At 41.1% G+C, this 25010-nt stretch overlaps 1 protein-coding gene across 5 annotated transcripts in view; it reads right to left on the minus strand.

Annotated features, from left to right (window-relative positions):
* The window catches only part of LOC124551337 (pyruvate carboxylase, mitochondrial), a 428917-nt gene that overhangs the window by 59802 nt on the left and 344105 nt on the right, over positions 1-25010 (minus strand). For all 5 annotated transcript variants that reach the window (XM_047126360.1, XM_047126362.1, XM_047126363.1 and 2 more), the window contains 4 exons: positions 18009-18154; positions 12404-12628; positions 5431-5594; positions 18-180 (listed from right to left, as the gene is read on the minus strand). In XM_047126360.1, the coding sequence (XP_046982316.1) occupies positions 18-180; positions 5431-5594; positions 12404-12628; positions 18009-18154 (698 nt within the window). The remainder of the gene's footprint in view (positions 1-17; positions 181-5430; positions 5595-12403; positions 12629-18008; positions 18155-25010) is intronic.

A 25010-nucleotide genomic window follows, 5' to 3' on the forward strand; every position in this document is an offset into this window, starting at 1 on the left:
CGTCATATTTTACTTGCCTCAATACGCCCCGTGTCGGGTTGGAAGTTCTTAGCAGGGTCCTCCGTGGTTACACGGCACTGGATTGCACAGCCCTGGGGGTGAATCTTATCCTGAGACATTCCCAGCTCTGGAAGAGTCATCCCTTCAGCAATACGGATTTGCGACTGGACAAGATCAATTCTGGGAAAATGGATATTTGTCAGTAATTAAATAGCATGAGGAACATTTTTTGATAATTATTTGATATTAATTTTAATGTATATGAGAAACCATAAGCAAAAATATCCAAGAAACATCTTCTCAATTGCAGATGTACAATGGGTAGCACATAAAATCACTTTTAAAAAAAAACTAAATTTCGAAGTAGTTTTAGAGCTTTCATTATTATCCTGGCTGCAGTGAAACTCTTTGTCCTTTTAAATGTGTGTGTGTTTTACCAACCACTAATATGCGAAAGAGTGGTACATTATCACATTTATTCTGTCATATTTGTTACTGGAAGGAGCAGTTCAGTGTGTACTTGTCAGTACATCTTAACCATGTAAAAACTGATTGAAGGTCAGTCTAATGAGCAGTGTAGGGATGGCAGGAGACAAAAGTCCTGTCTGGCGGGGTGTGCAGGTACTAGATGGTGTCCAGACTAGACTGCCAGGTGCAGTGTTGGAAGGTAGGGTGTGGGCTGGAAAAATGATAGGAGCAGGAAAAGGAGAGGAGAGGAGCAGGAAAGGGCAAAGGACAGGCAAGTGCAGTGGCAGTAGGTGGCACTAAATGAGGATGAGGGGGTGTGAAAAGGGAGGAAGCGATAGGACAGAGGGGGCAGAACCTGTCTGTTACGGGCTGTGGGGACAGTAGGTTACCATAGGTTGAGGCCAGGATAACTTCATGAGCAGAGAATGTGTTTTAAGGAAAACTCTGATGTTCACAGTTCAGAAAAGCTGGTGGTGGAAGGGAGGATCCAGATTGACCAGGTTGTGAAGCAGCCATTGAAATCAAGCATGGTATGTTCAGTTGCATGACTTGTCACAGGCTGGTTACTTCGCTCTTGGCCACAGTTTGGAGGTGGTCATTCATCCTGGTGGACAGCTGGTTCGTATTCATGCTGACATAAAAAGCTGTCCAATAGTTGCGACAAAGCTGGTATAAGACATGGCTGCTTTCACAGGTGGCCCGGCCTCTGATGGGGGAAGATAAACCTGTGACAGGACTCTAATAGGACGTGCTAGGTGGGTGGATTGGACAGTCTTGCACCTGGGTCTTCCACAGGTATATAATCCCTGCAACAATGGGTTGGAAATCGGACTGTCATAGGGATGGATTAGAATGTTGTTGAGGCTGGGTGGGCAATGGAACACGACTTTGTCTTTAGGAGGGTTGTCAAGAATCTCGGGTAGCATGTCCCTCATTTCAGGGCATGACAAATAGACAAAGCCCTAATGAAGAATGTGGTTCAGTTGTTACAGTCTGCAGTGGTATTTGGTGATGAATGGGGCACTTCTTTGTAGCATGTTCTTGTGGGTGGGAGGAGGATTGGTTGTGTGTGTGGATATGGCATGGGGAATCAGTACAAGGGCTAGGTCCAGGGGTAGTGACCACTTGTGAAAGCCTTTGTGAGACTTTCATTGTAGACATGGTGTCTACACATGGCCAGATTGTACGGGAGGGATGGCAGCTGTCAAAATGTAGGTAACTATTTGGGTTGGTGGGTCTCACATGGACATAAGTGTGAATGTAACCATCAGAGAGCAGCCGGTCAACATCACCGAAGTTGGCATGCTGGGCTGAAGAGGCCCAGATGAAGCAGATGGGAGGGGAATGTGTGTGTGTGTGTGTGTGTGTGTGTGTGTGTGTGTGTGTGTGTGTGTGTGTGTGTTTTTTCTTTTCTGAAGAAGGCTGTTTGCCAGTCCTAGGTATCCCTGTATGGGAAATTATTGTATCAAACAAACTAATATTAGTATAAATGAGCAATAAAAGTACTAATAATCCACTTTTTACCGCCAAGTTGTTCTATTTGTCTCAGAATCTTTCTAGAAATGCCTTTTTCTGGCAAGCATTACTGCATTTTGATATGGTGTCATCATGCTCTACATTCTAGACTATGTGAGGAAATGGACTGAGCCGTGCTGTGCCTCGCATTGGTGCTGTTGTAGGTTTCTGTCCTCTGTTGGAGGCCAGACTGTATCGTTTAGTTGACATGATTGTGGTTGTTTGTATTCTCCTTGTGTTGACTGGCAACATTTGGTTTCACAAGCATTGCCTGTCCGTTAGTGGCAGCAGCGGCATTATCGATATGTACTAATTGTGGCCCTATCTTTGGGGTGACTTCATTCTTCTTCCAGGTCGTGTTCATGAGCAGTTCGGTTGGGGACTCTGGAGGAGCCAAGAGGGCAGTGCGAGAACACACCGGGACCGCTGGCGGCACGCATGCACTGCCGGATGGAAGGGCTGTGGTCGCGAGGGTACACGACCTAGTCGTCAACCGGATCCAACAAGCTTTTAAGTTGAGTGGATTTTTAACCTAGCAGTGAAATCTCCACCATTGTGAGATCTTTTGACTCTCCAGTGACTTGGGTTCGTGTTGCTGCTCACAGTGCCGCCAAGACGAAGGGCAGCGAGTGGAGTGCTTGGGGAAGACTGATCTAATTAGCTTTCCTCAACTTCTTGTTACTCACTGCTGCATTCTGTGTGTTACTATTTGTTTAAGTTCAACCAGCAGTATTTTTCCTGCCTGGTGGGCGCTAAGGCCCCAGTGACCTGCCCTGTAGGTTAGTGTAGGTAAAGACAGCGTACGTTTTGTTGCCTTGCCGCTGCTGTCCGGTAAGGCGTGTACTTTTGACAAGTTTCCTTGATTTGTAGGTCGGTTGGTGTTTCTTCTACTCTGGCAATAGTTGTTCCTTTCTCCTTTTGGATGTTCTAAACACAGCATTCTGAGGACATAGTTCTGACCGCCAGTTCCAGCTTTGGCATGGTGTTCCATCGTTACATTGGTTATCGGATGTTAGGTAGCTTCAGCAAATTATCAATGGTCATTTGTTAGACTGCCACTAGTCTGAGTTTCCATCTTGTGAAGTGACTGCAACTCTTGCCTCTCTTTCTCATCGCTCGCGAAAATGTTTTTGGCCTGACCTACTCAGAGGTCGATTCCTGGAGCACCGACTGTGACTAGCCCTTGTGTTTTATTATTGTGATATTATTTTATTATTGTATTACCAAGTCTCCATTATTTGTCTCGCCTGTTTGGTGATCAGTTGCCTGTCTTTTAAATTAACTTTTGCTACTGCCTTGTGTTTGACAGTATGTTTGTTAAATTTTTTTTTAATAATTGCCATTCTTGGCGTTAAAGGCCTTAAGCCGTGACTGTTGCTACTTGTCTTAAAATTCTAATGTGGCAATTTTATTTTAGCAGTTAACCTTAAGACCTTGGTGATTTGTTTTCAATATTTTAACAACTGTAGTTTGTAAGTTGCAACAACTTAAACAATTCTTAATTTATTGCCTTTAAGGCCTTTAGCTGTGAAACAATTCTTAATTATTGCCATTATTTTAATTTGTTGTTGATTTTAAAGAAATTGTGTGTGATTAAAGAAAAGCCAACCAATAGTAACTGATTACGGCCCCATCCACAATCATAACCGAATCCTACCTTCCTTGACCACCAGGTGTCATGGATTCATAGACAATCATAGCATACACATGTACTTCAAAACATTGAAACAAAATCAAAGCATTTTGTTCTAAAGTTAATGCTGATTACAGTTGATTTATATGAAATGTTACATTATATTATATTTTCAGCAGCTGTACTGAAAGCTTATGGAAATGTGCAAGCTTTTAGCACAATTTTCTTCTTCTTCTTCTTCTTCTTCTTCTTCTTCTTCTTCTTCTGCAGAAGGTTTGAAGGGAAAGGAATGAGGAAGATGAACTGGCGAGGTTTAGGAAATTGGGAGAGTTATGGAAAAGTCACCCAGAATCCTGGGTCAGGGGAGACTTACCCTGACCCAGGGTTCTGGGAATCTTTTCCTTAACTATCTCTGTTTCCAAAATCCCACCAGCCCTTTTCCTCCATTTCTCTTCCTTTCTCTTCCTTTCCCTTCCTTTCAAACCTTATGCCAGGAGGAGAAGCCTCTGGTTCTTAAAGCTTGGATATTTCCATAACCCGAACAGGTGTTTCTCCTGCTGCCACTTGGGAGTAGAGTTTTTAAATTTTTAAATTTTTTTTAAATCTATGCACTCATACTTTCAAAAATTGATTATTTCAGTACAACTGGATATTTATAATGAGCAGTTGACAATTATTCACCAGTTACCAAATTAATATTCTAAAAGACAAGTGAATTAATCAAAATCACAGTTATTTAAAATTCACGAAGATCTTGACAACGTATCTTCTGTGGTACTTCAAGAGCTACTGCAGAAAGATTTCCTTGTTGAAACCACTATCTTTCACTTGTTTGCATTATATTTTATGCCATACTCTTGTGAAGCTTCTTCCAACACATGTAATTATTTCTGTACTTCATCCTTCATGTACTCCCCCCCCTCCCCAAAAAAAAAAAATCAAACCTATGATGTCACCTCCTAATGCCCACCTGGCCCCCAGTTCTGACCACGCGCTTGCTTAGCATGTGCAGCCATTGCCATGGATGCAGCATTGGCAATGGCTGTAATGCGGACATGCGGACTAGTATGCCTCCACAGCACAAACCAGCTCCTGCCAGCAGCAGTGCAAAAGGAAAGCCATGCTCCCAGAAACCAGCTAACACAAGCTGTCACAAGCGTTAAATGACATTTGTACCAGGAGCTCTTCAAGACATCTGAAGTCCTATGTCCCAGCACAGCCCAAGCATTCTGTGCATCATCAAATGCTAAGATAAACTTTTGCAAACATTGTTTGGTTCTCTCTCTAGCTCATCGATTGGAATGTCTGTATTCACGTGCTATGTAACCTGGACTGTCTACGCCCCTCAACAGCTATTTATATTTCTGTGTACAGTGTTATGCATTTGATATGTACCTGGTTCACTGTGCCCTGCTTCTTGACTGCAGAGCCTGCCTTAACAATTCCTTGTTAAGTTTGGATTAGTATGCTTCACAAACTGGCAGCAAACACTGTAGCTGTCATCCTGCATCCGATTTCTCTGGCCACTTGTGCCATCGTTTAATCCATCGACACTATGAAAACTAACAGATAGTACACTTCGTTGTTTCATATCACTTCTCTGCTCCCAGTACTCCCCTCTTCTATCTTATACAGTACGAACACAACTTTACATTTCCCTGCAGCAAATCTTTGTCCCACTGGCATAACAATAAGCACAACATATAATGCAGGTTAAAATATGACAAACAAAAAATGATCACCTTTAAGAACATTCTGTAAGATTAACAACTTTGCTTACAGCTGTACCATTACAAGAACTCAAAATAACTTACCCAGTAATCTCCTCCGTAACCGTGTGCTCTACTTGAAGCCTGGCATTCACCTCAATGAAGTAGAAATTGCCTTGTTCATCCAGTAGGTACTCAACAGTACCAGCATTCTCATAGCCAACATGTTTTGCCAAATTCACAGCCTGAGTGGTCATCCTATCCCGAACCTGCAATAAGTAAGATATACCATCCATTATGTCATATAAAACTTCGGCTCTCACTCAAACTCCCAAACGCTAAAATAGGCAACAGGATATGGCTTATAACATGTTTCTAAATTGGTATGTTGTAATGGGAATGACATGGAGCACACTGCCATTAGTACTGAAGCTCTCTGAATCCAAATGATGCGATTCTGCTTTGCCTTATCTTAAAATAATAATAAACTGTCGAAAACCTGAGGAACTCCAGCTGAAGATGTTTGTGGGGTAAACAGTATATCTTGCCACTATAGGATATGAAATCCTAAACCTAGTCTGATCATAACAGCACTAACAAATATGTTGTTTGGACCTAATCACTTTTCAACCTACAGTACAACCAAAATGTATTTAATAAGAAAACGAATGAGAAGCAGTTTTATAAATTCCCCCAGATAGTCAAGCACATTAAAGTACATGCTTCCACAACTCACGGATGCATGCTGGTCCTGGATTAACAATAGGGACCAGTATGTCAGCCACTGTGGATGTGGTTTTCAGGCAGTCTAGGTGAATATCGGGCTGGTTCCAAAGTCCTGCCTCATTTACACAATTTGCAAATACTGAGATGAACATCGTAACATTGACCAAGTGATTTACACTAATGCACACAGAATGTACAAGGGTCACGCCAAAAGAAATGCACACTTTTTTTTAAAAAAATCCATCTTTTATTCTACATGTTTGAAAGTTGTACAGTGTGTAGATACATCCTTTAGGAACAATATTTTCATTTCTCCACATAATTTCCATCCCTCTCAACTGCCTTGCACCATCTTGGAACCAGCGCCTGTATACCTGCGTGCCTGTATACCTGCACGGTAAAATTCTGGACCAACCTGTTTGAGTCACTGTTTGGCAGCGCGCACAAGGGAGTCATCATCTTCAAACCTTGTTCCACAAAGAGAGTCCTTCAGTTTCCCAAAGAGATGATAGTCACATGGAGCCAGGTCAGGACTGTAAGGTGTGTGTTTCAGCATTGTCCATCCTAGTTTTGTAATTGCTTCCATGGTTTTTTGACTGACATGTGGCCGTGCATTGTTGTGCAACAGCAAAACATCCTGCTTTTGCCGATGTGGTCGAACACAAGTCAGTTGAGCTTGAAGTTTCTTCAGTGTCATCACATATGCATCAGAATTTATGGTGGTTCCACTTGGCATGATGTCTACAAGCAAGAGTCCTTTGGAATTGAAAAACACCGTAGCCATAACTTTTCCAGAAGGTGTGGTTTTGAATTTTTTTTCTTGGGTGAATTTGCATGATGCCACTCCATTGATTGCCTCTTTGTCTCTAGTGAAAAATGATGGAGCCATGTTCCATTACCTGCAACAATTCTTCCAAGAAATTCATCTCCACCATTCTCGTACTGTTCCAAAAGTTCGTTGCATACCGTTTTTCCTGTTTCTTTGTGAGCCACTGTCAACATCCTGGGAACCCACCCGGCACTAACATTTTTTTAACACCAACACTTTCAGTTTTCTGCAAACACTTCCCTCCCCTATCCCAACATAGCATGACAATTCGTTCTTTGTGATGGGTCTGTCAGCAGTCACCAATTCGTTAACACTCTGCACATTGTCTGGAGTGTGTGCAGTACAAGGCCTTCCGCTGCAAGGACAATCCTCAATATTGCTGTGACCACTTTCATCACATAACCTGCTTGCCCACCGACTAACTGTACTGTGATCGACGGCAGCATCTCAATACATCTTTTTCACCCTCTTGTGGATGTTTCACATTGTCTCGTTTTCACAGCACAGGAATTCTATGACAGCACATTGCTTCTGATGAACATCAAGCGTAGCAGCCATCTTGAAGACATGCTGTGACAGCGCCACTCACGGGAACAAGTTTAACTAAGTTTGAAAACAAGTGGGACGGATCTACACACTGTAAAACTTTCACACATGCAGAATGAAAACTGTATTTTTACAAAAATAGTGTGCATTCCTTTCGGAGTGACCCTCGTACATTCCTCCCCTCGGGGGAGGGGGCTGGGGGACTGCAGGAGTAGCTTTAAGGCTGCTTTCACACTGGCGGCTTCATCAAAATGATTCAGTTGCATGGTTCAATCACTGCAATGTGTGACTATCACACATTTGATCCACGTGGTTGAATTGTCAGGTATGTGACTGAACCATGTAGCAGAATCTCTGTGTCAACAGGTCCATGTGCTTGTGCGAGCCAATTATGAAATGGATGATGATGATGATGATGATGATGATGAAGTGTTGTTTTCACTTTGTTATTGAGAAGAAAAAGATGCCACAGATGTCAACAGCAGTACTAGACTCACCCTATGTTAACTGCCTGAGAGACATGGACATTTATCTTGCAATTTATTTGGAAGTGAAAGAAAATTGCAAAATTCTTTAACTATTTCAGAATGTCTATGATAGGTTGTTGAGTGTACACCACTACACAGAGTACATTTTTGGGATCCTATCCGGCAAAAGGAGAATATTGCATTGCCTTTTAACAGTGAAGGAAGATTTGTGCAGTAATAATTAGAGCGTGTGACATTCTACGTAACTCTGTTCATGAAAGAGATGGATTCAAGCCAGATGAAACTTAAGAAATAATTGGTTTATAAGGGAACACTCCTATACATAGCCGTCATGCTGCGAGTGTACGACATAACTCTGGGGAGTACTTCGTTAGCATTAAGGGTGCCGTTCATTGGCAAACAGACAAGATATAAAACACATTCTAATAAGTAACAAAAAAAAAAAAAATATACAAGGTTAGGCGAAATTCACACACTGACTTCACAGCGTGACTCCTCACATGCCAGCAATAAAAGAATGCGTCACAAAATTGCATCCAGCGAGTACATCTGACTGGAAAAGGAGCTTAAAGTGTTGCAATCTGGCAACACTGTAACCACATGTATGGTAACTAGCTCTGTCAGCACATATTAGTTGTGCTGTACAGTTGGTGCAGTGGATAGAGTTTTGGGTTAGCATGCTGGAGGTCGAGGGTTCGATTCGGGGGCGCATTTTTTTTTTTTTTTTAAATCGCTAATTTCATTCTGATATTTCATTTTGTAATATACACTGTTTCTTAGGTCACATGTATCCTAAATTTACAATATTTTGCAAAGCTGAACATAAATACGTGGTTAGACAAATAAGAAACAGGCAGTTGAAACAAATATCTTTTCATAGGACAGAATAACTACAAAACAATATCAATTTCGAGATGCTAAAGATGATAGCACAGTACAATAACACAACATCTATTTGTCATTTATATTATACGTAACACGAGCACTCAGAGTCACACATTAGCAACCAGTGACAATAATGATGTCCATATTAATGACTGCATGACCTTCACAACAGACTATGTTGTCCGCAGAACAACAGATGCTCTAAGTGACCTCCCTGCACGTCCAAACATTGTGCAACCCACCAGGTCATACAGCTCTGCACCCTTCGCAACAAAGCTGCATCCACAGTAAAAAGAGCAGCATGAACACGCACTGCCTATACTTCCACATTCATCGGCAGAGTAGAGTACGCCTACTCCTTCAGGTGTTCCCACAGGAAGAAATCCTGGGGATTTAGGTCAGGCAAATGCGGTGGCCATACAACTGGACATCCACGTCTGAGCCATTTCCCTGGAAATGTTCTGTCCAAATACTGTCGCACATTAATTCCAGAGTGTGGAGGTGCACCATCATGTTGGAACCCTATCCTCTGATGAACATATAGTGGAACATCCTTCTACGCATCAGGCAGATAGTTTGAGAGGATTGCACGATACCTTACGTGCAGTCAACCGGTCAGGCAACATGTAGGGTCCCAAACATCTGTTGTCCAATATTCCGGCTGAGACGTTGATACCAAAGCTAACTTGATACCCACGGTCGTGGGAGACTTGCACGTTAACCTCACACAATGGTGGGCATTGTGCATGTTGAAGACACCCTCATGAGTGAATGCTGCTTCATCCTACTATATTATGGTCTTCACGAAGTCACCATTGTCTTCCTGTTGTTGTTGGAACCATTCACAGAATTGCATCTGCTGATGATGATCTGCAGGATGCAAGTGCGGGAAAAACATTTTTATCTGGACAGTGTCAATGAAGATATCTAACAGCATAGTCATGAGAGGCGCGGTTATCAGATGCACCAAGGACCGGAAGCATATCCACATATTCATCATTTGTGTATGCTATACGTCTGCCAAAACGGTTTAGAGGTTTACAATGAGAAAACTCAATACATGTATGCATGTGCATTGGAGCCTGGCACGGGCGCATTATTCCACTTGCAACTAGTCCCTGTCTGGTGGGCAGCACATACAATATAAACACGCTGTCAGTCCTGTGCGCTGTTCCACCTAAAGCACATTACCCCTCTGACAAATATTGTTTCACACAATTCATCCAAACACCGCTAATTGTGAAATGTTCAGTTTCAAATTAAACTGCTTCCCTAAAGGTAACAGACTATGTTTCCACAATCCCATCAACAGAATAATAATAATAATAATAATAATAATAATGCATTGAGATACATATTAAACAGCATGCAGTTACCAGACTCAATGTTGAAAGGCATAATTAGTGGGACCATGGTGATAACACATACAAATAGTAACCGAGTTTGGACATCATCCGCAAAGCACGTTGTTAGTCCTACTGGTAATGTAAGGCCCTAACAAAATGTAATGGACTTGAATGAGGCAAGAATAATAGATGGTACTAATCTATGAGGCCACTAGAGGTGGTTTCACATCTAGTAGATGAAGTGGTGTGAATAAATCCACGCCCATGAAGTGGAAAGGGCTTCTTTCAAAGCTGACCAATCTTCAATTTCTATGAGTGTAGTATGTAAAAGCAAATGTTTTTTTAGAGGATCCGCTGCAATCACTGTTGACAAATACCGTACCACCTGGACTACATTTACCAAATAAAAAACATATGCCCCAACCCAACCCAACCCTTTACCTTCTGCATGCTAACCTATAACTCTATCCACTGCACCAACTGTACAGCACTAGTAATATGTGCTGACAGAGGTAGTTACCATATATGTGGTTAAATTGTTGCCAGATTGCCACTCTTTAATGTTCTTTTTCTGCTGGATGTACTCGCCGGACAAAATTTTGTGGAAGATTTTTTTTTTTTTTTTTTTTTTTTTTTTCCAGCTGGCATGTGAGGAGCCACGCTGCGAAGCCCAAGTGTGCAAATTTTGCTTCACAGATACAACTTTATTTTTGAAGTTGGGAACAAACGTTTCACACACCACCTCCCAAGCATTATGTTTTTGATGTTACTGCCATGTCCTCATTTCCTGAATCCCAAATTAGAAGACGACATTCTACCTCAATGGCAAGTTATTTTTGCAGCAGAAAAGAGCACTTAACACTTTAAAATGACACACGAAATGCACACGATTCAACGATGACAAACTGCTAACAAATGACGAATGTAGCACAACCATGTACGACGGAAACTGTTTACCCCCTCCCTCGGTAACCATGCTGTTAGATCGCCACGGGTGAAAGGATTAAATGTGGCTGAATTGCCATGTCCAGGGACTATCGGATGCACTGCAGGTTGTGTGGTCAAACCAACAGTGTGTATACCCTTACAGGAACTGCGAGTTAAATGAATGAATCTGCCACACGGGTGAGTGTCGTGGCCAAATCATCAGTGTGCAAGCAGTCTAAATGTCTTTGAGAGTGCTGGCATTATCAAAATATAGCCTATATGCAGGTGTGGTTGGTTCTTCATGTTATTGGCGAAGTACCATAACAGTATGCTGGATGAGCCACGAGGAGAGGTACAAGCTTTGAGAGGTGGTGATACGGAACAAAAAATTTCAAACGACCGTACGGCCCTTTCTTAACAGTATCTTACACAAAGCTCTTTGAAAATCACAGGTATCAATTGCACTGAAAGTACATAGGAAGTCGTGTTGGCAAAGGAATATCCTCCATGTATTGTGGTAACATATTTTGAAGGAAATCAAGATATCATACTCCATTAACACAATAATCTAAAGCAACTTGATCAATGAGTTGGTCATCATTAACACCGCACCACACGTTCACTGAGAAACGTGACTGAAAACTTGTTTCCCGAGTAGCGTACAGATTTTCATCCACCCACACATGAGAGTTGTATGTATTATTGATGCCATTGCAGATAAATGTCGACTCAACAGTGAACAGAATACATGGAATACAGTGCCCCGTACAAATGAGCTCAGATCGGCAAAACAGCAGCTTTCTACAATAGCTGCAAAATACAATGCAAGGCAGTTGATGGTGGCCTTTATGAGCACCTTTTCTGAGGAAATGTATGTAATTAAATGAAACATTAGATCATAATGTTTTATTACTATCACCTGCATCTGTCCTGTTCCTCATTGCTTTCATTAGTTTCCCTGGAAACTTAATAGCACAACACGTTTCCATATGCTACTTTTTGTTGTACCTTTCCTTCCTACTGATCTACTGTACATGCAAATAAACAGCAATTACAACAAAATATATTAATTAAAGCAATGTATCAGCACCCAGGGTCAAAAGCATTAATACAAATAATGAGAATGAATAATGTTCTGAGAGGAACACACACACCTCAGTCCTCCTCAGCCACAGTCTGCAAACCCTCATTTTTTCCCTAATTGGTTCACTGCTTCTTGAAACTGATTATTCACATCTGCTCAAGACTGTTAAGTTCTCGACACTTAAATTTGCCGCTTCTAGTGGACTACGTCGAACTGCTGACGAACAGCGATACCTGGCTGCACTAACTTTGGGATCGAGGTTGGGAGCAGGCGCGATCTCCACCACCTTCTGGTGGCGCCTCTGGACGGAGCAGTCCCTCTCGTACAGGTGGACTACGTTCCCACCGCGGTCACCGAGCAGCTGCACTTCAATGTGTCGCGGTCGCTCAATGAACTTTTCGATGAACAGGGCCCCATTTCCAAAAGCTGCCTTGGCCTCTGAAGTTGCTCGTTGAAACGATTCTTCCAGTTCCTGTAAAAATTAAAACAATGACTGCCATCACATACACAGCAGGTTTTTACTCCAACTTTAATTACACACTGGAATGTTGTCAATGAAATATGAACATAGTTAGCATTAAAATTGCAACACCAAGGAGGACATACATATGGTATGTTGTGGTACAGTAGGAAGATTACAAGATTAAATTTGTAGATTGTTTGGTGCTATCCTGGCTTTACCCAAGCTGCGTATAACTCCAGAATGTAGGATTCTCAATGCAGTTCAGTAGAGTTTGCTGACCTCTAACCTCCACATCTCCAAACAGAACAACGCAGAGGGTGTACAGTGTTCAGCCTGTCAAGATGACTCAAAGGTAGAGACACTGAAAACATATTGATACTTCTTGGTACCGAGTATATTCATCTCTATGCCAATATCTTCTTACCAGATAGTTTTCAACTGACACTTTTACTCATATAAAGGTCCACGAGGTCCATCTTGTCCAACATATTGCCCACGGCACCTAGATTGCTTTTCAGTTCCTCCTAACACCCCCCCCCCCCCCCCCCTCTACCACCACTTATACCGCACCTGCAACTGGCGTAACTTATATCTGAGGGAGAGCCAATGGTGAAACAACTCATCATGTACCAGCTGTTATGTAAACACTGTTTGGCCTTCTACATTGGTAAGACTATCACCAAGCCATCAGTTAGGATGGACGGGTATTGACAGAAGGTGTATCCTGGCAACACACAATACCCTGTTGCACACCGTGCTCTGCCACACGACTGTCACAACCTTGGTGCCTGTTTCACCTTATGTGCCACCTAGACTCTTTTCTCCCAGACACCACTTTCTGAGAACTCCACAGGTGGTACTGGCATTGCAACATGCCCATTGTTTTGCCACCCACCTGGCCTTAATTTATGTTAATTATTTTCTTTAATTTCCTCAGTCTCAGCATTTTATCTCAGTAACTATTTCTTTCTTCATTCCCTTTTAGTTGTCTATATCTTATTTTCTGATCGGACTATTTTTCCCTCCCCCTCTACCTCTACCACATACAGTGCACTTAGCTTAATTAGTCGTGGACAAAGTTATCAGTAAACTTTGTCTTGCTTATCACACATCTTTCACCTCTAAGCTCTCAGAGTTTCCAAATCTTGTCTAGTGCAGTCTTCCATCCTCATCCCATCTGGTAAGTCTCCCCTGACCCAGGGTGCTGGGCAACTTTTCTGAACCCTCCCCATTTTCTAAACTTTGCAAGTCATTTTCCTTCATCCTTCTTTCTTCCTCTTCAATCCTTCTGCGAGGAGGAGGAGACCCCCATACATATGTGCAGGCACATGTGGCTGCCTATTAGGTTTCTACAGTGCTGTCACAGCACTTTATTATTGATAAGATTTTAGAAGTAACGAAATATGAAATTTACACTATAGAAAATGTTGACAATTTTGGTTTACAAAATAACATGGCACCCAAATGAAAATACCAGTTTTACATTACAGGAAATATTAATATTTATTTATTTTACAAAATAACGTCGGGGTCCAGATGGTACATATGTCACAGGTGGTGACGACATAGCACACCCACCTCAGTAGTAAGCCATATTTTTGTGTGACCAATGCATACTGTATCAAACACTTTGAATTAGCAACTTTTATGAATGTCAATAAGGTAGAGAAAGAGGCCAGGATTAGGAAAGAAGTTAGACAAAGGTGTGCACTCTCTCCATATTTATTTAATGTATTAATTGAGGAAGCTATTAGGATGTTAAAGGAGAAGCCAAATGGAATAAAAACCGATTTAGTAAAAGGATACAATGTATTCAGATATTGCCGATGACATCCTAATAGTTGCAGACTCCGGAAGAGCGGAAGAGAGGAGTATTTGGAAGATTTTGAGAAGAGGAAAAGGTGGGCCATTACACAGACTGAAACAAACAGTCAATGACAGAAGGCAGAGTTCACATCAACAAGACAATAGCCTTCAAAATATGTAATGTAATGTAATGTAAATTATTTACTCAAAATTTTGGCCATATGACAAGTCCAGCATTTTGAACAACTGAACAAGAGTAATAATGAGCCACTAATGGCAAATTGAAGACAATTATATGGTTACAATATCCTGCACGCTTGACCCAAGATTTTCAGAAGCCCATGGCTTGTGCTTGGGCAATATCTGCAGTAAGGTATTTGACAGCAACTAATCTTGCTTCTACTGCTAGCACTAGCAGCATTTACCATAAAAAACCTTTGACAACAACTGTGCAACCATTGGGGGCTAATCCTTTACAGCAATGAAGAGACAAAAATAAATAAATAAATAAATAAATCTTGTAATCCTCAATTGTGTACATGCGCCAATGTGAATACCTGACAATTCCAGTGATGTCAATGCATTGTGGGAGTTTCTTTTCAAAAGGCAGCAGCACATTGTAAACGTCACGTAATGGCTTATTAGTTAATCAACTGGTCGGATGTTGCATATGAATGACTATATGGAGAAAGAATTGAAATTTACAGAATATTTAATTTACTTGATACTGGGTATTATTCAGCTCTTTTTTTATATACATATATAAAGATGCTGTAACTTACCAAACGAGAAAGTGTTGGTATGTTGATAGAGACAATAAAAAAACACAAAACACACACACACACACACACACACACACACACACACACACACACACACAATTTCAAGCTTTCGCAACCCAAGGTTGCTTCATCAGGAAAGAGGGAAGGGGAGGGAAAGACGAAAGGATGTGTGTGTTATAAGGGAGAGGGTAAGGAGTCATTCCAATCCCGGGAGTGGAAAGACGTACCTTACGGGGTGGGGGGTGGGGGAGGGCAGGTATACACACTCTCTCACTCACTCACACAGACACTATATTTTTCCCATGTGGAATGTTTCCCTTCATACTTTAAGTCCAAATTTTTTTATTATACACTATGGGATTAAAATTTTGTGGGTGCCTGCCTATCAGTGGACATTTATATAGGGTGTGTCCATCCTTTGCCTTCATGTCGGCTTTAATTCTGCTGGGCATACTTTCAATAAGATGCCAATCTCTGCACAGGAATGGCAGCCCATTCTTTCCGAAGAGCTGAAACCAGAGAGGGTATTAATGTTTGGCACTGAAATGTGCAGCAAAGCCAACATCTTAATTCATCCCAAAAATATTCCACTGGGTTCAGCTCGGGACTCTGGGCGGATTAGTCCATTTCAGGAATGTTATTGCCCACAGATGCTGCCTTATGACAGGGTTCATTGTCATTCTGATGTAATTGATCATCTTCTCTGAACTATTCCTTTACTATACTCTATACAATGCGTTCAGATCCTTCTGCATTTAGTGTTTTCTTAAGAGCAATAAGGGGACCACTTCCTAACCACATAAAAGTCCTCTGTACTTTACTGTTGGCACTAAACATCTACACTTACATCGATACTCTGCAAATAACATAACTGCCTGGCAGGGGGGTTCATTGGACAACCTTCACAACACTTGTCTTGTCTAGTATTCCAATCTCTAACAGTGCACAGAAAAAACAAACACCTATGTCTTTCTGTGCAAGCTCTGATTTCCCTTATTTTATAATTATGATGCTTTCTCCCTATAAAGGGTGGCGTTAACAAAACACTCTTGCATTCAGAGGAGAAAGTTGGTGATTGAATTTTCGTGATAAGATTCCGCCACAATGAAAAACACCTTTGTTTTAATGATGTCCAGCCTAAATCCTGTATCATCTCATTTAAGTTGTTTGTAATTGTAATTCCTAGGTATTTAATTGAATTTATGGCCTTTAGAGCCGACTGATTTATCGTGTAACCAAAAGTTAACAAATTCCTTTTAGCACTCATGTGGATGACCTCACACTTATTATTTAGTATCAACTGCCAATTTTCACACCATACAGATATCTTTTCTCAATTGTTTTGCAATTTGTTTTCATCTTCTGATGACTTTACTAGATCATAAACAACAGTATCATCTGCAAACAACCTAAGATGGCTGCTCAGGTGGTCTCCTTAACCATTTATATAGGTAAGGAACAGCAGAGGGCCTGCAACACTACCTTGTGGAACACCAGAAATAACCTTTTTTTTTTTTTTTTCCTTCAATGACTGTCCACCAATTACTGTGAACTGTATGTGACCCCTCTGACAGGAGATCACAAATCCAGTCCCATAAGTGAGACAATATTCCATAAGCACACCATCTGATTACAAGCTGCTTATGAGGTACAGTGTCAAAAGCCTTCTGGAAATCAAGATATAAGGAATTAATTTGAAATCCTTGTCAACAGCACTCAGTACTGTCAATAAACTGTTCTCTTCAAGGTAATTCATAATGTACAGACATGGTGGGAGGTAATGTTCTCTAGTTATGTGTCAAACCCAAAACGTTCCATTGGTTTCCCATAGAAAACAGTGTGATTCATCATTCCAAATCACTCATGTCAAGTCATCCACTGTACAGTGGGATAGCTGTTTACACTACGTCATGCGTCACTTAGCATCAACTACAGAAAAGTGAACCTTAAGAGAGTTGACCATTATGCCCATTCCCTGTTTTGCTTGAATCTAAGCCCACAAACATTAGCATGTAGGTGATGAACTTCTTTTAGCAGTTTCTAAACAAAACGTCAGTCGACTTATTCTGAACACTGGCACAGGTTGACAACACACACATCCTACACAGAAGACAAATGAATACACATGTAACACTGTGCTGAGTGTGGAACACAAAGTGCAGCACTATTTCTCTCGTGAAGTTTTACAAAAGTGAGGTGAAATGGGAAAAAGTGGCAATGCAGTATAAGAGAAAGTTAGTTCCAAAAAAATGGTAAAAGTTGCCAAAAGTGAATGTGCATCTGAGGTCCTTTCAACCTCAACCAAGGAAAAATCAGTGGTTTTCAGAAACTGTAAGCAAGAAGCAAAAACACTACATAAATTGTACACTAAATTTTATACAGAAATACTGTTTTTATTCTACACATACCAAAATTTAATGGCATTTCATGTATTTCTATTTGAAGAATGACCACAGCAGCTACTTTTATTTATAAAGTGCGATGCATCTGGTGAAAAACTCTCCTACAGTAAGCTTAAGACAGAAAAACCAATAATAATTATAACAACTGCCATGGAAGATGGCCATGTGAATGAACATATTACTTTTCTGGAGTTTTTTTTTAAATTCTGTGCAAGTCTAGAAATTTTGTAACCTCACTGTAGACAATGAGTTTAAATATTTAATCCACTATTTTTTAATACACGCTAGACCTTTTTCTCTTTTCACAGTGTGGGACTTAGCAACTCCAACATTACCTATTCACATTTTCAAATGTGATTTTGAGAACACTGTAAGATTGAGACCACTTCAGTTACATACCTCCATTTTGCGGACAACCCTCATGCCACGGCCACCACCTCCATAGGCAGCTTTGAAAATTATAGGCAGTCCATGCTTCAGACAGAATTCTTTCGCTTCCTCCAGCTTTGTTATGGGACCTGGTGTGCCAGGGACAACAGCGACACCTGACGCAACAAAACAATATGTTCAAAAAATTGTTTAACATTGAGCTGTCTGGGAAGTAAAGTATGAGTGTAACAGGAATGTCAAACAACGGAAACTCCAGGTAGGAAAAGACTACCTACCATAAGGAAGATAAATTAAGAGGCAGAGAGGCACAATGAAAAGAGACTTACATAAAGCTGTTGGCCACAGCCCTCATCAGGAAGACACACACACACACACACACACACACACACACACACACACACACACACACCATTCGTACACAGAAGCAAGCACACCTCATGCACACGACTGCAAACTCCAGCATTTTGGGCCAGAATGCAACTATCATGTGGGCCTCTATGCAGCAAACTGGAGGAGCCGGAGAAGGGGAAGGGATAGTAGTGTATGGGTGGGGAGAGAGACAAATGCTGTCTGGTGAAGTGTGCAGGGACCAGAATGCCAAAAGGTGCAGTGTCAGGAGATTGTGGGGCAGGGACGTGGGGAAACCAGGAGGGGAATGGGGAAAGAGGGGCGGACACACTGGCAGAGGGCAGCAAATAGGGTGGGAGAGAAGAATGGCAGGAAATGATAGGACAGAGGAGGTGGAAACTGTTGGGTGAAGAGTATGGGGACAGTATATTATGGTAGGTAGATGGGATGACTACTGAAGCAGAGAATGTGTTGTAAGGATAACTCCCATCAGCACAGTTCAGAAAAGCTGATGGTGGAGTTTCCATTGCTCAGGCAGTGAAGCAGCCTTTGAAATAAAGTGTATGATGTTCAGCTGCATGTTTTGCCACATGGTGGTCTACTTTGCACTTGGCCACAGTTTGGCAGTAGTTGTTGTTCTGGTGGACAGCTGGTCAGTAGTCATACCAATATAAAAAGCTGTGCAATGATTGCAGCAGAACTTGTAAATGACATGGCTGTTTTAACAGGTGGCCTGGCCCATGATGGGGAGGAGGCGGGGGGGGGGGGGGGGGGGGGGGGTAGGACTTTATGTAAGTGTCTTAATTATGCCTGTCTGCAACTTAACCTGTATTCTTTATGGTAAGTAACAATCTGTCTTTTCCTACATTTATAACAGAAAGGCTAAGTAATTCCTCCTGTGGACTTACCCAAACAATTACTCATTCACTCAGAAATATTATCATTGTACCAAGTTGAATACCAATCTGCAGAATAGCTTCCTTATGATTTATAACTTGCATTTTCTCCATACTTGCAACAAATGGCAACATTTTCAATTTAAGTGACTTGAACTTTGCCTTCCTCTGCTATCAGATAGCCAGGAATCAAAGATGTCTGTATGCTTATTATCACCACAAATCATCATTAGGACAATTTTAACAGCATTCTTGTTATAAATTAACCATTTTGCAATCAACGTTTGGCTGCTTATGTGCTGCTGTCAACATCATAGAGTGGAGTTAATATTTAAACTGATAACAATGTGCACAATGCTTTTAAAGCTTGAAAAATTAGTATGGGAGTTTATTCACAAACAACATTTCACCACTTGACTTTAAAGATATGATAATATTCTTCGAGACTAACATCATGTAAGCTTTTCCACCTGAACTTCAAACATTCTAGACTATTAAAATAGTTATTGATTTCCTTTCTGTTGTCTACAAGTTGTTGTTCTGCCATTACATTTAATTTGTTTCTGTCATGATTATGGACATTAGTTATGCACTTGTTGTCCATTCTCTATCTTGTTCCATAAGACTGTGAAGAGGGGGAATCTGAAGAGATGTGGAGTGAGTCAATCTATGCATTAACGTATGACAAAACACAGACTCTTCATCTATGTACTTTGTTAATAATGAACGATCACTATATCATTTAATGCTACTGATGCTTATGCGAACTTACTTCAATCAAAAAGAGAAAAAGATGAAGTTTATATCCCATCGGTAGCTTAAAAGTTAAATGATTTAACTATATTTTTCAAGAAAAACAGTTAGCCATATCTGTAAATACAATGTTCTATTTAGAGTACATAATTAATCATCACACAGTTTTACAACAAACACTCATTTTTGTCATGCAGGTAACAGAACTTCCCATGCATTCATTCATTCACACTCATTCATTCAATAATCTTTGAATCTTGATATTCAGATAGTTTGTAGAAAGAGTTGCTCATGAGTATTTTTTTAAATTTCTTATGAACTGTTCAGGATCATCAATTCCTTCCTTTAAGATTAGTTGTGAGCCTGTTTAACACCTTTGCACAAGAGTATAAACCCCACTCTGTATCTTATACAAAAAAGTCTACATGAAAATCATTTTGTCTTCTATTGTGAATGAGTAGATCACAGTTCTGAGTGAAGTGATTTTTATTATCGGCAATGAAGGAGTAAATGTACTGGAAAGAGAAAGTAAGAATACAAAGATTCTTAAAAAGACTTCTGCGAGAGAGATGTTTATCTGCTTTACACAATATTCTCACAGTTTGCTTCTGCTCATAAATACTTTATTTATTTTAGGTCCACTGCCCCAGGAGGTAATTCTGCAGTTCTGCAGGGAGTGAAAACATACAACAGTGAGAGACACTCCTGAGGGCACAACACACTCAATGTAGTTTCCTGATTAGTTCACCTGTATGTTGGTTGTATTTTAACTTGTATGTGCATGAATCTAGTAACCAAGATCTATACCTGATACAGCTGATGACAAATTCAGCAGTCAGTGAATAAATTTCTAAGTATTTACATTCTGTCAGAAATTTCCTTGCTATATCATAACTTAAAAGTTATAGGAAAGTTATTGTAGAACGTAAACACTTTATTATTGAAGGAAACCAATCACCGAAAAGCAGGAGCACTGAGCTGCCGATAGGCACACACAGAAGAAAGAAAACATGCTAGCTTTTTGAGTTATCCTTTGACAAGTTAGAGTAAAACAAACACAGGCAAACACCCACATGCCTAACACGCCTACGTGATGCCGCCTAACAGTGCCAATGCTATTTTTCGGCAGGTGGACTGGTTGCAGTGGGAGTAGTGTCAGGTGGTGTTTGTAGAGGGAGGGGAGGGGAGGTGAGGTGGAAGGCAAAGAGAGGGATTAGGGGTGGGTTGCTAGTGGCTCAGAGGGAGGCAGCCTGTTTGCCAATAAGGAATGTGGGAGGAAGGGGTGGCAGGGATACGGGCTGGCACAACTGTGAAGGCCAGTGGGAAGCAACACACACTAAATGCAACATGGGAATGTGAATAGGGAAGGGTGGCAGAACAGAGAAGGAGAAGGGTAACGAGGTGGAGGGTGCGGGACAGTGGGTTACCTGAAACTAAGGCCAAGATGATTACAGTAGTGGAGGACGTGTTTTAAGGATAACTACAATCTGTGTATTTTAGAGAAGCTGGTGGTTGAGGGACAAATCCAGATGGCTTGGGTTGTGATGCAGCCATTGGAATTGAGCATGTTGTGCACAGTTGCATGTCGAACCACCAGCTAGTCAACTCTGTCCTCGACAACAATCTCACAGTGGCCATTCATCCTGTTGGACAACTCATTTATAGTCTCACCAATTTAAAAAGGTGAGTAAACGATTGAGAAGAGTTGGTATATGATGTGACTGCTTTCACAAATAGTCCGGTCTCTGATGGGGTAGGATAAGCCCGTAACAGGACTGACATAGCAAGTGCTGGGTGAGTGGATTGGGCAGGTCTTGCACTCCAGGTCTTCCACAGGGATATGATACCTTTGGCAAGGGGATGGGAGTGGCTGTAGTACAGGGATGGACTAGGATGCTGTGCACGTTGGATGGGAGACAGAACCCAACCGTAGGAGAGTTGGGAAGGACCGAAAAGGATGTCTCGTGTCAGGGCAGAGCGAGAGAGAATCAAAGCCCTGGTGAAGGATTTGGTTTAGTTGTTACAGTCCAGGGAGACACCGGCTGACAAGGGGTGCAGACGATTCTTGGGGATAATGGGAGAATTGGGGGTGTGTGAGGATACGGCACTGGAAATCTGTGGTATCATAGATCATCATCATTCTCGCGACCACTTCACAGTTGGCAATGGAAATGCACGTTTCTGATTGATGTCAATAGTGGTCGGGCAGGAACCCGGAATATCCACTGATGCACGCCCACTGTGCCACACCTTCAGTGGCTCCGACTATGAGCACCTTCTGCCAACGTGATATAGGATGGTCGGTGGCAGCTACACGGCCCAGTCTCAGTCAGAGTCTTCGACAGGCTTCTTTCTCAGTCAGCCTTCGACAGTTAGTTCGTGCACTAGGAGGAGGAGCCTCTCACTGCACAATACTCTTTAGTTTGATTCTTGTAATAGCTGGACTTTATTACTGCTTTTTGTTTGTTAAGATTCTTCACAACACTTTGAGAAAGCTACAAGCTAAGCAAACCAACTGTTTACTGTATTTACATGTTCGCTAATCATTTCTGCTCCTGTCCAGCTACCTTGCAATGACAGCTGCTGCACCACACAACAAAATCCTTTTGTTGACTAGGTTTGGGGGATTACCTGTCTGTGAAGGCTTTTGTGAGGCCTTCAGCATGCTATGCGAGGGAGTTTACATCACAACAGATAAATAGTGGAGTGATTTTCAGGTCCGTTGTTGATATCTTCATGATCTGGACTCAAGGCCAAGACACCTCTCCACATTCCTTCAAAACCTCTACACCTTTTCCCCCACCCACTTCACCCGGTCCTCTTCTACCTAGTGTGCCACCTCTTTGATGGCTCCATTCACACCTCTATTCACATTAAACCCACCAAGCAACAAAACAGACACCTATTCTGACAGCTGCCATCCCTTCTTCACCAAAAAATACCTGCCATCCTTTCATTCCGCATTCCTAGCTGCCGAACTGGCTGGCTGCCTCCCTCTGAGCACTAGCCACCCACTCACATCCCTCTCCCTGCCTTCTACCTTCCTCTGTTCACTCCACCCAACACTACGCCCACAACAAGTCCACTTGCTGAAAAATAGCATTGGCACTGTTACTCTACCCAGCACCATACAGGGACATAGGCACGCGAGTGTGTGCACGCCTCTGTTTTACTCTAGCTCGTCAAAGGATAACTCCAAATGCTAGCAAGTTTACTTTTTGTGTGCGTCTATCGACAAATCGACACTTCTGCTTTTTGGTGAGCAGTCTCCTTTAATCCTTATGTATATATCAAGTCTTAATCTGCTAGCTGTTAAAAACTTTAAGGCCTGTTCAGCTATCATCTAAGCTGCATCTGCAAAGGCCGAGTTTGGATGCTCGATTAGTATGCATGTGTCATCTGCAGACATTATATTGTTGAACCACCATTTGAAGTTTTTGGGAGATCATTAATGCAGGTTAAGATCACGATGGGACTAGTACTGATGCTTGTGAGACTCCATTACAGGAGCAGCATAGTCTAAATGACTGACTAAGCTGAACTACAAATTTGATTTTTGCACTATTCGATCATGAATCGACTACAATCAGTTAGGCTCCTAGTAACAATAACACACATTGCCTGCTAGATGCTGACATGTATCCGACTCGGAGACATTACATGCACATTACCACAGAATAGTGAAGCACAAGATACATGTGTATTTCTTGATCAGAAGTTTTTCTTTTCTGTATTTTAATATTTTCATATACTGCTCTGGAATAGGATAAAAATTCCGGATACTGAAGAGAGGTTTTTGGTTTATTTTGAAATATTTTTCATAAATAAATGGGTTAACAATGGAAGGTAGAAATATGCAGGTTTGGTTGTTCATAGAACATAAAATTGCAATTCTTGTATAAAGTTTTGGCGTTTTGTAGTAAATCAAATTGAACAATACTGACTATAATATGAAACTGACAAAAACATTGGACAAGCATTAAAGACCTTTACAAGTGGAAAATGTTATATCAAATATAAAGCGAGCCAAGAATAAACAAAGGCGCATTTCACTGAAAAATGCAAATTTCACAAAAGACTATGAAGTTAATACTATCATTATTTGGAAAACTACTTTTGCTGAACATTTTTTTAATGAGAAAACAAACAAAATGTAGATTGTTGAAAGATGACCCAACTGATAATACTTGAAATCAATAAACATATGTCCGCCCACAGTAGCTGAGTGGTCAGCACAACACAATGTCAATCCTAAGGGCCCGGGTTTGATTCCCGGCTGGGTCGGAGATTTTCTCCGCTCAGGGACTGGGTGTTGTGTTTTGTCCTAATCATCATCATTTCACCCCCATCAAAGCGCAAGTCGCCAAAGTGGAGTCAAATCTAAAGACTTGCACCCGGCGAATGGTCTACCCGACGGGAGGCCCTAGTCACACGACAATGCACACACAATAAACATATAACACAGATTGCCAACTTTATTTTCAATCACAAAACTCAGTTTCCTTCTTCCAGCTCGTTATATTACATTTCACATATACAAATATTAAATTACAATTGTCAATTCAACTTTTTTTTTCATCTATTGCTAAATGTAACAATATTCACTTACACAACTTTATTTTTTATTTTAATTAAATCATCTCACTGTAGAATAAAATGTAATACTTTCCTTTTTAAAATTATGTCATTTTTTGTTTCTTTCATATCTTCTGTATAATTAATGTGTCTAAGTCACATGTCATTTTATCTGTGTTTGCAAAATTCAGTTGACACCAAATTGAGTTTCAGCCAAAAGTCAGTCCATGACCAAATAAATGATTTTTTTTTTTAACAAGGACTACAAATTGGTGGAAACATAAAATGTATAGCAGGAGGTGCCAGATGAATCTCAGCTCTGTTTTGCAACAAATTATCTTTATAGCTTTGAATCAAGGTATTTGTCAAGTTATTGTTAGCTGGATGTCATCAAGTAAAGCACACACATAAAAATTCAAGTGTCTGTTTTAGCAAGTAA

The sequence above is a fragment of the Schistocerca americana genome, chromosome 9 (genome assembly GCF_021461395.2).
Source record: "Schistocerca americana isolate TAMUIC-IGC-003095 chromosome 9, iqSchAmer2.1, whole genome shotgun sequence".
In the NCBI taxonomy this organism is placed as follows: Eukaryota; Metazoa; Arthropoda; class Insecta; order Orthoptera; family Acrididae; genus Schistocerca; species Schistocerca americana.